The sequence below is a fragment of the Lepisosteus oculatus genome, chromosome 11, assembly GCF_040954835.1.
Source record: "Lepisosteus oculatus isolate fLepOcu1 chromosome 11, fLepOcu1.hap2, whole genome shotgun sequence".
Classification (NCBI taxonomy): domain Eukaryota; kingdom Metazoa; phylum Chordata; class Actinopteri; order Semionotiformes; family Lepisosteidae; genus Lepisosteus; species Lepisosteus oculatus.
Window position 1 is genome coordinate 11506071 of NC_090706.1, and position 14425 is coordinate 11520495.

The following is a 14425-nucleotide window of genomic DNA, read 5'->3' on the forward strand; positions in this document are numbered from 1 at the left end:
ATGACAAATTGTGTCAACACTGTTTATCACACCTAAAATATTGTAGAAACGTCACCCTTTGAACTTTGAGTTGAATATATCGACTGACCTGCAATTTCATTTTAAATCTAAAGGAATTCTACAAAAATACAGTAGTTTGGAACAGTGAAACTTGTCTAAAGGTGTTCATTTGTGTTGCAATGGGTTTCTCAGATTCAGAAATCCTACTCCACCAACATTTTGTGTTTTAAGTGAAGATTACGTTCTAGCCCAGGTTCATAAAAGTGGGATTACACCAGTAAAGCGCAGCACAAAGAAAGCACTTGTGAGGAAACGTTACACTTTGTTGTACCACTTAAAGACGAAGTGTTAAATGTTTTTGCTAATAGAACAGTTTTCTGGCATACAGCCTAAACAAATGCCATCACATGTCTGTTATAGATTTACTACTGTATCATTATCAAAATGTTAAAAGTAAATTCTCCACAAAGTTGTTCTTTTTTTAGAAATATCAGGACAAAACCAGATCCAATGATAATCAATGATAATAGTCTACTACTCTCTGCTCCTGTTTCAGATGTGTCAACATAGATGGGTTGTAAATTTATTTGAATGGCTGAAAGAAGGAATTGAAAAGACTGCCCTAAAGATTGGATTTTCCTGTATTTAACCAAAATGAAATTGTATCAATATGAAAGATTGCACTGATGAAACTGACATTAACGTACTGTAATGGTGCCACCCGAAGAAGGCTCCACGGCCGAAACATTGTATTTTCTTTCTTCTCTTTTCAGCATGGAATAAACCCATTACTTGTTCCATAAATATAACTTTACCATTTGTAAAGTGGGCTGTTTTAATTATAATTATACGTATTCACCGTGATCAAGGAAATTGAGAGAAATCAGCTAGTTTCTTGCTGAAGTGTCCTGGTTTCAGATGAACAAAGTGTGGCATGGGTGAGGTTACAGTAGGTCTTGAAAATGTGTAGCAGTGTCCTAAATCGTGCTCAAAGCAGATGCTGTAGTAATTCCAATGTGTGTGTGGTGAGCCAGGGTACTGGGAACCCTCCAGTGAGAGACAATTTGCTTCACCAGGTATGGACCAGTGTTGGAACTACAGAGAGCACTGCATACAAAAAACAAATACAACACAGTTTTGAAAATTAGTTCCTAAGGCAATAGCAGCATGGTGTATAAATGTGTAAGCCAGGCAAAATAATTACTTCTAAAGGAATTTATTCTTCTTTTTTCTTCCCTTACAGAATGGAGAAGCATCCTTGTTTGAAGTGAACATCCGTTACGTCGGTGGACTGCTTTCAGCATACTACCTGACAGGCGAAGAGGTAGGATTTATCGACAGCCATTATCCCAGCCATTGTTTCTGAATCAGGTCGTTTGTGTCGCTGAACTATTGAAGAAGAGGAGTCAGGCTGAATTTATTGCCAATGATGTATGGCAAAGACCCCACCTCACTCACACAACCAATGCGAGCAGAGAAGTGTTAAGAGTACAGTATATTGATTATTTAAAATCTACAGTACGTTTGCATCGGCATTCCACGTGCTGTTAAAACGCTCACTGTGAATCCATTTTGAAAGAGGGGAAATGTAAAATAGGATCGTTAATATATGCATTCAGGTTTGTGCTTAATGGGAATTGATCTGGAAGTGCAGAGCATCAAAGAATAAATCGTTTTGCCATGCAGTGTTAACTTGAAAGAAAATGTTCTGTGACCATGTATCTTTTGGGAAGCCCTTTGTTAAAAATGGCATTTTGTAATATTGCAAGATGTCCTACAGAGAAAGCACCAATCAGATCCTATGGATTGCTACTGTACATGTTAAACTTCTGTGCCTGTTTGGGGTTTATTGCACAACTGGTTTGTTCTTGAATGAGAAAACAATGTGATCATTAAAGAACTGTTTTTCAAAATGGTGCCTGTCCACATTGGTGATGGAACTGGAGATGTTTCAGATGAGTCTGAACGGGAAAACTCTTGCATGTTTCCATTTTAGACACCGGGCTTTTGAAATAAGCTTTCTAGGAAGCTGCACAGTATTGCTTGTCTGCCTCCTGTGAAAGGTGTTTTTTGAAAAGGAGGGCTAAGCTGCAGTGATCTTTGGTTTGCTGTAGTTTGCTGGCTTGTGTTACCATCACTCTGCATTGTACACCAGTGCACTGACACAGTTATTGAAGAGATGGAGCACATTGTCTTCTTTCCCTGATTGAGTTATCATGCAATTTAGTGTGCAACGATTCATCATCCCTCAACACTGTACCTGGAGAAGGTGTATTGCAATCTTGCAATCTATGCAATCTACTGTGAAAGAATGTATTGTTGTTCGTGAGTCCTGTTTACTGCACATGGGCTGATGATAGCCAGAGTTTGGACAATCCTACACAAACAGCCCACATTATGAAAATCATAAATCCTCAAGACTACTGTACATGACTGTAAGCCATTCAAGACTAGGCAGTTTTAAATTATGGGTCAGTGTAGTCCCATGGCACAGACACAGTAGTTAGCATTGCTGCCTCACAGTATTGGGGCCCTGTGTTCAGTTCCTGAAGTGCTATTAACATGGGGTTTGTAAATGTTTTCCCTGTTGTGTGGGTTTCCTGTGGGTGCTCCAGTTTCCTCCCACAGTCCACAGACATACGTCCATAGACATACGTAAGTTAATTGGCGCTGGTGTGATTGGTACTGTAGCGTGTTTGTGCCTGTGTGTGCCCAGCGATGGACTGGTGTCTCATACAAGGTCTGCCTTACCTTGTGCCCTTTGCTTGCTGGAATAGAAAATGGGTGGATTAGTCAGTGCAGAGCAGGTGAAAGGTTTATATTGAGTAGTCTGGTGGGTAAAAGAAAATATTCTTGCTTTTAACTATATAACCTTTCTGAAGCATGTATTTGTGTCTGTTTCACTGTTTTTTAACGTGTTTGCAGTATATCTAGGACCATTTAGTAACTTTATCTCAAACCAGGATCTTTGCTAATCTGATTTGTCAGTAGAGCCTCCCCGAAGCTCATTCATTCTAAGAAGCAGCCGAAAAGATGTTCTCGCGAATACACTAATTTAACACCCATATGGGCAATAGCAGTGCATTTGTGCTTTACATACAAGAATCGGGATCTGTTTTGTACAGGTATTATAGTGTTATGGTGTTAACGGGGAATAAGTGCCATTGAAGTGTTGTAGGAAAGGGCCCAGTTTATTTCTTTTATGGGGTGGAGTGATGAGTTTAATGTGGTTGGGCTCTAATTAAGCCTTTTCACTATGATCATTGCCACATTGCTAGAGCATGAAATAACTACATTATCACTCTGCTGGTGATGATGTATGGATTGGACAGTCTTGAGTTGCTATCGGACAGAAGCTGCCAGGCACTTGGCAAAAGGTTGCGGGGGAGAAGAGAGTGCGGAGGTGAGAGAGGAGGAGGGGGGGTGAAAGGCAGTCGATAGCGATAGCGGGATTAAATCTTGTGGGGGAGGCAGTCACGCAGAAACCTTCCTCATTGTTCTCTCTAAGGATGAGTAAACGCACACAGAGAGACACTTCGGGGAGTTTGATAGTGCGGGCCACTGCTGCTCAGACCTATTAAGTCAGCTTCTTGAGCCGAACTGCTGACGCACAGCATCTGCAAGTCGCTGGCTTCTGAGACTCCCTCCAAGCACGAGATAGAAAGCGGAAGCAAGCTGAAGACACGGGAGGGATGCTATCCAAGATGATTTGTTGTGTTTTTGTGCTTAGTGACAGAAAACTGGGACGCCACCCCCCAATCCTTCCCCTGTCTAGCTGTAGTCCCTGCAAATATTTATTTCTTAAAAGCAACTTACAAATGTACAGTGGAGTGTGAAGTGAAATGGTACCCAGCCTGCTCATTATCTCGCTTCTGCTTCAGAAAACGCTTTAATTGTTCTGGGCTCAGAATAGAACACTTCCCTCCTGCTGTATGTACTGTACTGTACGTTGGGACTTTTGGTGTTCCTTCTTTTTAATTGTATTTTTGCATTTGGAAACTGAGGAATCCTTGGTTTCACTGTGACAATCCGAAGCTCAGCTGTTTCAACATGTTTGTTTTTTCAGTACTTGATCCTGGTCTCTCCCTGGTTCAGAGCACACAGCTCCTGTACCCATACACTACCGAACCCCACCACTCCATGACCACTGAATCCTCTGCCATTGAAAAATTACATGGTGGTGACTTTAGTTTCTGTAACCTGTTCAGAGGCACAGAACTAAATTAATAGAGTAGGCATTTAGGTCTTAAATGATAGAACATATCTTTACATAAAGAGTTGTGGGGGTCTGGATTAAGCTGATCAGCCAGGTTGTTATAATTTATCCTTAAGGAGACGGCCAGATGATTAAATATTTGGAATGATTAGCATATAAATATACCCTTATAAATTATACTGCTACCAATTATACACACAAATAACGTACTACAGTATATAGAGAATTAGCTACATTCTGGAAGTAACCCAAGCGTTAGGATTGTGATTCTGGTGATAGCTTCAGTTGAAAAGTGTTCACTGCAGGGAGAGAAATGTCTAAGAGTCAGTTCATCTTCTTAAAAATGATTTTTGATTTAAAAGTTTTCATTTAGATTCCTTAAGAGCCATTTGTAAAGCATGGTCTACCTCTGGCAGATGAGTTTTGCGGTGAGACAGGTAGGAGGGGCTGCACCAACTACTTCACCTGGTACTCAGGAGCACCTGTCCAGTCAGCAGCACAGTGTGTCGGGCCTTTATGTCCTAACGTCACACCCTGACAGAGAGTTCTGCACCTGATTCAGTGGTGCTGCACAATGAGACAGATGCCTGATCAGGTTGAGACACTGCAGAGTGTTCCATGGCCCTGGCCTGGTATTGTGTCTGGTCTGTAGTTATGTACTGTATGTATTAAGGCCTTACAGTGGAAGCTCTTTGCTTTGTTCATTTAGAAATCCTGGTACAATCCTGTGTCCTTGCACCCTCTCCTTGCACCCTCTCCGAAGTACAGTACCATAACTGTGATCTTGAGCACCAAAATGAAGAGAAAGTTGCACAGGAAATGTTTTTTCTTCAAAATAATACATCCCTCCCCCCACATACATATACAATACACACACATTCACTATTCCACCTTCCATCTTTACATTGTGTGACTGAAACTGCCAGTCGGTAAAATCAAACCTTTCATTTTTGTATGGCTTTCTCATCACAGAGTATTTGTGATTACAGAGCTGGAGACTTGTATTCTTGGGGGTCAATATGTTAAATTCATGTGGCACCATGGACTTATTTCAAAAGTCCTTAGCCTTTTGGGGTTCCTGTAGGAATCTTCAGGGTAATTTGAACATGTGTGTGTGCTCACTCAGTCTAGGACCATATTGTCACAAATACTGGCTTAACGTTGACCTAAAATAGGGTGTAATTGTATGTTCTAGCTAATTGTTAGAGTTGTCGAATTGCTGCAAGCCCGCCTTCTTCTTTCGCTGACCTACTTCTGCCTCCAAATATAGCTTTTGTTTGTTCATCCCAGTGAAGTTTATGCAAACATAGGTTTGGTGTGGGTGTACCAAATGAGTCCCCAGTTATTTTGTTTGTTTCTCCATTAGAAATCCGTGTTTTCATGTGCTCCGTCCCAGTGGACTGGTTGAAAACTTATGCATGGCTGTCTGGGAAGAGCTGAAGCACCTAAATGAATCATTGTTTTGTGACATCGGGATTTTAATGGATAGCTGACTTTCCCAGACAGAAGATAAACGATTAATTAGGAGAAAAAAGAAGCCCCATACTGGTTATTGTATTGCCATGTCTTGTGGTCGGATTCGGAGCCTAGGTTGATGAAGTTTAGCCTGATGTGATGATCGATATTCCTGAAAACATTTGGTGTGACCACGCTAATGGACTCTTGAAGCTAATCAATTCACAAGAAGATGGTGTAATTACCTTGTGTTGTCAGGCATTTTGGAGAGACTATTTCAGAACACGATCTGAATGTGTTCAGTCATGCATTATGTAACCATTATAGACTGTGCATCAAAGGAGGAAAGATTCTCACGTATCATTTCTGGAAGAAATGCCCGGGTTAGTTCTTTATTATAATTAGTTTGAATATTTGAATTTTCCACTTTTTTGTTTCCATTTTTCAATTAATACTTTTCCACTTTCCTGCCTTGCGTACTGAAGGGCCCTGTTGTGTGAAATTCTTGTTGATGAGAAAGCCGGTGGATCATTGAGAATTTTATTTCGCAGCAGAACGCTGATTGCTGTGAGGACAAGAGCCTTGAGGGTCTATCAACTGCAGGATGATGGTGATCATCAGATTATTCTCACCCTCTCTGGGGATATCAGACAAATGCCCAGTGACATGAATTTTGTGATCATATTTCACCTGGGGCAATGATCAAAACTTGGCATTCATGTTTGATTGCATGCCGCCATGCCGTCCCTGATCTTAGACTATTTTGTAGACGCTATTTTTCTTGATTATTCCCTTTAGTAATTCCACCAGGCTTCTGATGGTATCCCAGCATGCCTCCCTTTGACTTTTACTTTCCTGGATAGTTTATTCATTGACCGTAAACCAAGGCTGTTGCTTAAATCACATCATGTCACTGACCCACTAACAGGCCAATCCCTTGATGTGGGTTTTCCTTGGCTGGAAGCAAGAAGTCTGTGCTCCAAGAGCAGAGCTCAAAGAAGTGGAATTTGTAATTCTGTTTTCTAATGGGAACGGAAAAACATTTATATACAAGATGCAAGAAGGCTGCATGATCCAGCAGTTAGGGCTTCTCCCCATGGGAATTCTGCCTTGAACCCCAGCTTTGACACTGACTCATGGTGTCCCTCCGTGAGTAAGGAGCTAAACCTCATTGTAAACCCTTAATCTGAGGAGTGAATGAGTAAAGACCCATGAAAGAGGTCATGCAGTGGCAGTTGTAGCTGTGTAATTCACATTTTACTCCATACAAATGTCTTAGGTTAAACATTTTCTGCTAAATTATAATGATATATCATTTTGTTTTCTAGCCTATATGTTGCAGGTGCAGGAGGCAGGTCCTAAATATTAGTAAGAGTGTTGTCTGAAGGAGCGAATATAAATCTTACTATATAGTATAATCTTTCTTGAAACAGAGTGATTATGCTGTATATTGCTGCATCTGTCCCAGTTCTTATTTATTCTAATGTTTTGTGCCTTATGAAAATTGGATTGTCTGCTAACTGAGCTGTCCGTCCTCAGAACTCTGCCTTGCCTTTGGGTTGTTGTATGGTTAGTCTTTTGATTTGTGCTTGAGATGCTGCCAGATGCTATATTGGAGCTATACTTAATTTCAATTATTGGAATACTTTATTGCCAAATTAAATTCTAAGTATCTTTTGAAAAAATTCACATGGTTGTGTAACGACTGTGAGGGCTCTGTTCCTCATATACTGTTTGCCATACAAACAGGAAGGCTGCACAGCAGTGAAATAAGCCCTTTGCAACTATTTGTACTGCACAGTGTCCCCTTTTCAACTGTGTCTTGGAAAGCATGGTCCAGGTATAGTAGTACAACCTACTGACCTGACAACACTACATCTGTGAACAACTAGGCTTGTTTGCCAACCCGGAACTAAAAGGGCCTAATATTTTGTTTTGAATTTTGTTTCCAAGATCTGCTAATGCATAGGATTTAAAGAACTATGTATTATTTGCTGTGGTTTTTCTGCCCATTTGTTACTTGTATATGTATTGATTCTCACTAGGCTCAGTGATTAATTTCTCTACTTTCTAAAACGTGGAAGATTTTTCTTCCACCCCTACTTCAGAATAGCTTTGATTTTTCTTTTGACATTTTGCTAGATGGGCAGCACAGTGACGTAGTGGTTAGCAGTGCTGCCTTGCAGCACCGGGGCCCTGGGTTCAATACTTGGAGTGCTATCTGTGTGGAGCTTGTATGTTCTCCCTGTGTTTGCATAGGTTTCCTCCGGGTGTTCCTGTTTCCTCCACAGACTAAATTCAGGCTGGCCGGTTAATTGGCCGGGAAACTGGCCATGGTGTATGTATCTGTGTGTGCCCTGCAATGGACTGGTGTCCCACCCAGGGGATACCTTGCCTTGCGACCATTGCTTGCTGGGATAGGCTTTGGCTCCCCCTGCAACCCCTCAGCTCTGTACTGTAAAACGGTTAGAAAATGGATGGACTTTGCAAGATTTAAATCGACTGAGGTGTGGCCTCATCCCTCAGTGTATCCTGGATTAATGTGAATGATCACAGGCAAACTAGCGAGTAAGACAAACCATGGGAGGACAATGTCAGCTGCTGGTTGCTCGTCCTCAAATAGCAACTCTCAAATTTCCCCTGCAGCTGACCCTTAACATGCCTTCAAACAAAGCATCACTGGGCTCAGCTGCACTGCTCTGCTGAATTGCACTCACATCACAGAAACCTCCTTACAGTTCAGCAAGATTGAAAACAGTTCACTGGTCCTATTTGGCCCAGGCTGAGAGATGGTGGGCGGAGAACGGAGGTACGCTGGCTGAGCTTTTAAGAGCAATCTCTCCCGCTGCCAATTGGCACTGTGCTGTAATGTGTCATTAACACTGTCTTTACAAATGCTTCTCAAGAGGTCTTTTTCTGCTTTTTTGAAATGATCCTCATCAATCTTGCGTGTTTCTTCCATAATTTGAAATGGCCCAATCTCGGTTCACAGCATGCCAATGAGCTGCAAGTGAAAGAGGAGGACAGATGATAGATGGAAGTGTTCCTGTCTGAGTCAGCCAGATCATCAGAAACCCCTGACCAACAACTCTTTCTCGAAATGTGGAGAGAGGTCTGCAGTGTATACTTTGCATATAGGGGTTATTCTCTGCTTCTCAGATGTATCTGCTGTTTGTAATTAACTGCTCCCACACACCACAGGTTGGAATTGGGTATTGGCAGTCTCAACCTTTCAATACCTAGCTGCATTTCATAACCCATCTACAGTATACAGATTATTTCTGTGTCTTTAGCTTGCATATCAGAACTGATTATGACTGGATCCAGTGTCATGGTTCATTTATCAAAAACCCATAACTAAATATACAGACATGGAGACAATATTGATAGGTTTAATACTTTTTTGGAAAGATTATTATGATCCTCAGATACCTTGATACTGCGTTATGCCCAAGAAAACCATAGCTCGCAGCTCTCTGTATCCTCAGAAACCATATGCATCTTCACGAGGAGTTGACTTCCACCCAGGGCTGTTTGGACTCTCTCAAGCCGATTGTCCCAATTGTTTCTATCCAATTAATGGGTGTTTATTCTATGAAGCTCATGACATTTAAACCCTGCTCTGCCACTGATCCTGTGCTCTGTCATTGAGATACCTCCTGACTTAAGTAATGTGCTTAGTAATACTGAAGTGTGTCTCAGGACGATACTCTGCCTGAAAGATTCCCCATCTATCCTGAACCTGCTTTGTCTGCAACCAGTTGCTTCTCAAGCACTGGACCAGGGATACAGTTCCCTGCCTGTAATCATGCATGGTAGCACAGCCATCCCTTTCTGCATCTGGCCTGAGAGTTGCACTTGCCTCCCAGTCCTATCTACTCCCAATCTCCATCTTGCTTCCAGAGTCTCTGAATCTTCAGTCTGTCAGCCCGTGTCACACCGAGCAGCTCAAAATGAATACACTGCTTTGTAGCAAAACTATAAAAAATGAATAGAATATTTTATGCCGAACTTTAAGTTGTTATCCCCTATTCTCTTACATTTCCTATGTCCAATAAAGATTCTTTCCTACAGCTGGTTGAAAGGCATTTTAGAGATCGTTATAATGCTCTGGTATCATATGGGGTTTTAATGACTTGGAAACTGGGCTTTTCCAAAATTCATCTCTTTTTCTAATTCTTGATAAATATTTAACTCGGTGCTTCTGTTATAGATGTTTTGTTCTTCTCTGTAAGCTTACATCTCTGCTTCTGCTGTGCTAGAAATGGGTATTCTGTTGCCAAGTTAAATCGCTGGCTGATCACCTGGGATAATGGCCTGTGGAATAAAATCTGGACATCTGGCACAAGGGTGGTACAGTTCTGCCTGGTGTTAACCAGACTGCTGTCTGGAACAGCCAGAAAAGAAATGATGTGTAGAACCATACAGGTGGATGTTGGTACTGTAAGCTGAATGGAAATGGACAGATAATTATGTGAGACTTAATGAAGACTGCCTCTTAAAATTAAGCTTGGGTTCTTCCTTTCAATACAATTTAGCCATGACGTTGAACTTGGGCTCATTTTGCTTTTGAATGATTTGAATGGCAGGCACGACAGTGTGCTATTATTCAAAAGACAGGTAAGCAAAAACTACTGGGGCCTGTAAACAGGATATTGCACACCTAAGCCAGTCAGTCATTCAGAGACCTAATTGAACTTTGTGCATAATACCTCTGTGTCACTGATTTTCTGTGTTGGTGTTCTCTGCAGATAAAGCAAAAGAGATAATTAGCAAAGCAAGAAGGAACAAGGGTGAATGAGCATGCTAGCACAGACGAAGTGACACGGAAAGAATGTCTTTAATAAGGTGCCAGTTCCATTTTTGGTTGTGGTTGTTTTGGGATTTTTTGCAATATCAATGAATATTAATTGCCAAATACAGAGCTAGGATGTCATGTGATATTATGGGGACTAGTGGGGGCTTTGAGGAGAAAAAGGATGAGAGGGTGTTTATGCTGACAACAAGAAAGTAATTTTATGATGACAGACTCCGGCCACTCTTTGTGTAATGGCGTCTTCTGTTTTGTATTCTGAATGCTATACAGTATTTCTTTTAACTAGTAAACAGACTTAGACCTGTAGAGGAGACTACATTGGTCCAATTCAGCCTTGTTTTGACCAGTTTAATTCTTTTTATGACATCTTAAGCAACTGAGACTTTAAAGAGCAGTTGGGGACTTTAGTTGTCACAGTTTTGACAGAAAAAAGTTTTGTGGTAATCAGTGACAAGAGTCAAGACTACAATATTTCAATAGAGTTTTTAAGAGGAGGACAGATTATAAGATATTTACTTTTGTAATCATAAGGAAGAATGTTGCCCTGTGTTTTCTAGGAGTAGGACTGTTATAAAACATTCAAGCACTTTTTTCAGCTCAGTATTGGGAAGGTACTATACATATGCATTAGTTTGGCAACTGGCACAGATATGAACACTGTTGCGATTCAGAGGCAGTATCCTGCAAATCTTGCTTTCTTAAACTATTGGATTTCTTTCGCACTTCATGAAAACTAGGCATGTTGAACCTCAGCAGTCCTTCCTTTAGTTTTCTTTTTCATGTTTAATTCCCACATCAGAAAATCAAGCATGTTCCTAATTTACGCCTCCAGGCACATTTCTTCAGTTGAAATATGTGCTCCTAGAAACATAAACATAAACCCCAATTGCACAAAGATTCTTTCTTATTTTTGTCATTTAAATAAAATTTGATCCACAGAGAGCTTTGTAGCGCATGAAATATTCAGAGCCCTACAACAGATTTTTTCATATTCACGAAAACTTGCAGCCCATTTGCATAGTCTGTGGAGGTGCCTGAAGAACAGGCAGTCAGTGCACAAGAGAGAGTCAATTAACAAATAACATCCCATGTACTCAGTTGTTTGCCTGCAAATGTTCTCAATGAAAATGTTTGGACTTCCAGTTTTGTGAGCAAACCCATTCAACCTGTCAATTTACTGTAATTTGATTGGTCTCAGCTGGGAAGTCTCTTGTTTTTTTCATTTTCAACAAGGAACAAAATAATCTTCAATCCATCCTATAGGCTATTTTTCCCAGCCAAATATAAATTATTTGCAAATGAAATTCAGCACAGTGCACTAGAATATAACTGAATGCAATGCTTTTTGATTCTAGGCAGTATGATGCATCACTTTTTTTTTATACTGTCTCCTTCCATCCAAGCCATTTAGGAGCTCTGCACATAATTAAAAGCAAAATTTGAATGTCCATGAGTGAAACACACTCCACAGACAATCATGTTTTGTATAAAAAAGCATAAAGCATTAAAAAAATATTGGTTCTTGGTTTTGAATCTAAAGTCTCAGCAGTTCTAATGTGAGTGGCCCAGAGGCTGAAAAGCCCTAGTAGACTTAATGGAATAATCAACAGATCTGGGGAGCATTCAATAAACTGGGCACTATGCTGTGGTGCTCAGAGGTGGAATTTAGCTCTTATTGAAAGGTTCTGTGAGAGTACTGCCAGCAGCATATCACCCTGCAACTCACGACTGGCAGCCCACTGAAGCTTAGCAGGTGTGAGCCTGGTCAGTACCTGGATGGGAGACCTCCTGGGGAAAAACTAAGGTTGCTGCTGGAAGAGGTGTTAGTGGGGCCAGCAGGGGGCGCTCACTCTGCGGTCCACGTGGGTCCTAATGCCCCAGTATAGTGAGGGAACACTATACTGTAAACAGGTGCCATATTTCGGATAAGACGTAAAACCGAGGTCCTGACTCTCTGTGGTCATTAAAAATCCCAGGGCGTTTCTCGAATAGAGTAGGGGTGTAACTCTGTCGTCCTGGCCAAATTTACCATTGGCCCTTACCAATCATGGCCTCCTAATAATCCCCCTCTATGAATTGGTCACATTACTCTGCTCTCCTCCCAGTGAGCTCCAGTGAGCGTTCTGGCGCACTATGGCTGCCGTCGCATCATCCAGGTGGATGCTGCACATTGGCGGTGGTGGAGGGGAGTCCCCATTACCTGTAAAGCGCTTTGAGTGGAGTGTCCAGAAAAGCGCTATATAATTGTGAGGAATTATTAATTATTATTATTACTCTCTGGAACCAATGGGAAACTACCACAAACAGTTTATGAGCAAAAAGTTCAGTGCAGGCCAGATGGCATTAGCAGAAGAGTGCAGTTTCTAATAGCCATGTACAGTAGAGCAAGGTGAATGAACACAGGGTTATAAGATGATTCAGATGTGAGAATTGTGGGTTTTTGTATTTGTTCAGCTGAAAATCTGGCAGACGCAGCCCCCTCTCTGGCTGTGAGCTATTGCTCTAAAGTGCTTTCATCTAATGGGACGTTAAATTGAAAAATTTGCATAGAGCTCCATAGCTGTTTGCTTGCTGGGCATCCTCTCTCCAAAGAATCCTTTGAAATGTTGAATTAGCAGCTCTTGGACACAAAGGGCCCTGGTCAGTGAACCAACTTACAATTCAATGCAAACACTTAACGGTGATGTGCTGCGGATTCTGTTGGGGCGCACCAACCTTGAGCTGCATTCGGAATAAGCTGAAGTCTTTTAATGTAAAACCGGGCATAACAGCACATAGTTTCAGCAATCAGGACAGAGGGGAGTCATAGTGCTGCCATCTCTGAAACCTGCCCTATTAGAAAAGATTTCAGGTTAGTACATTTTTTAGGAAAGGGATATGGAGCACTTGGGATTTATTCGGGTTAATCTCTTTTTATTTTGCCTTTCGCTTCATGATCAGTCTTGGGGTTTAATTTGAAATATTCTCTTATTTGGCCTGTTGAAAGTGTTTAATAGGTATTTTATGCTCTATCCTTTTTTTAATGTTGCATTTGTACAACTGTTCCCACCTTATGCATAAGTAGCATACTGTAGGCATTCTTTATACAGTATATATACACAACACAGAATATTAATAAAGCTGTGTACGGTACTCCAGGGACTGAATCGATCAGCACAGCTAAGTGTGTCGCATGAAATAACTCTGTGAAACGTGGTGTCACATGCACTGTAGGCACTTCCTAGTCTCCTGCTGTCCAGTGTCACAGATGGCTGGCTTTTTTATCTACAGAGGAGCAGCCCAGCAGGTAGGTTAGCTGTGATTTTCCCAGCTGAGATCCTGTTCCCAGCCTTTCCTGAGGGCTTGTCAGGATTGTCTCATTGAAAGCTGTGGGTCTAATTAAATGAAATACGTTTTTGACAGTGTTCCAGAGCATCATGCTCACTTCTCTTTAGTATACTGTACAAAAAAGTCCACAAAACTCTTGGCATTTTAGCACTTTTAGCCTTTGTACCTTTTTTACGTTGTATTTTTAACAATTCTACAGTATATGCAAAATATTTTTGCTTTGGATCAAGAGTAGGTCAGAAATACTATTTTTCAGCACTGAAATTAGGTCCAGTCCAATTGTCAAGAACTACAAAGAGCTTTGTTTGACTTAAAATATGCAACTATTGGAAGTAAGATGCTGTTCTTGTTTATTAATATACTTTAGCATACAGCATATTTTGGAGACTTTTCTCCTGCTTTCTGTAGGGAGAAAAAGCAACCATCAGTCTTTGAACCGAAGCTATCTGTATTAAAATAGATTTGTCCTCTGGAGCTGGTTTCTGTGCGGCACTGTGCCTGCAGCAATGACTGCTGTGGACTTTGTCAGCCCTTGTCTAGACATTAAAGACCCCAATCAACACATTTTGAAGCTGCCAACCATAGTCAATTTCCTGTACCTCGCAGTGTGT

The 14425-nt window shown here is 41.1% G+C and overlaps 1 protein-coding gene across 1 annotated transcript in view; it reads left to right on the plus strand.

The window, feature by feature from the left end:
- Window positions 1–14425, plus strand: part of LOC102687632 (mannosyl-oligosaccharide 1,2-alpha-mannosidase IA) — a 213800-nt gene that overhangs the window by 153573 nt on the left and 45802 nt on the right. Inside the window, exon 4 of the mRNA XM_069195584.1 lies at window positions 1244–1324. Coding sequence (XP_069051685.1) covers window positions 1244–1324 — 81 coding nt within the window. The remainder of the gene's footprint in view (window positions 1–1243; window positions 1325–14425) is intronic.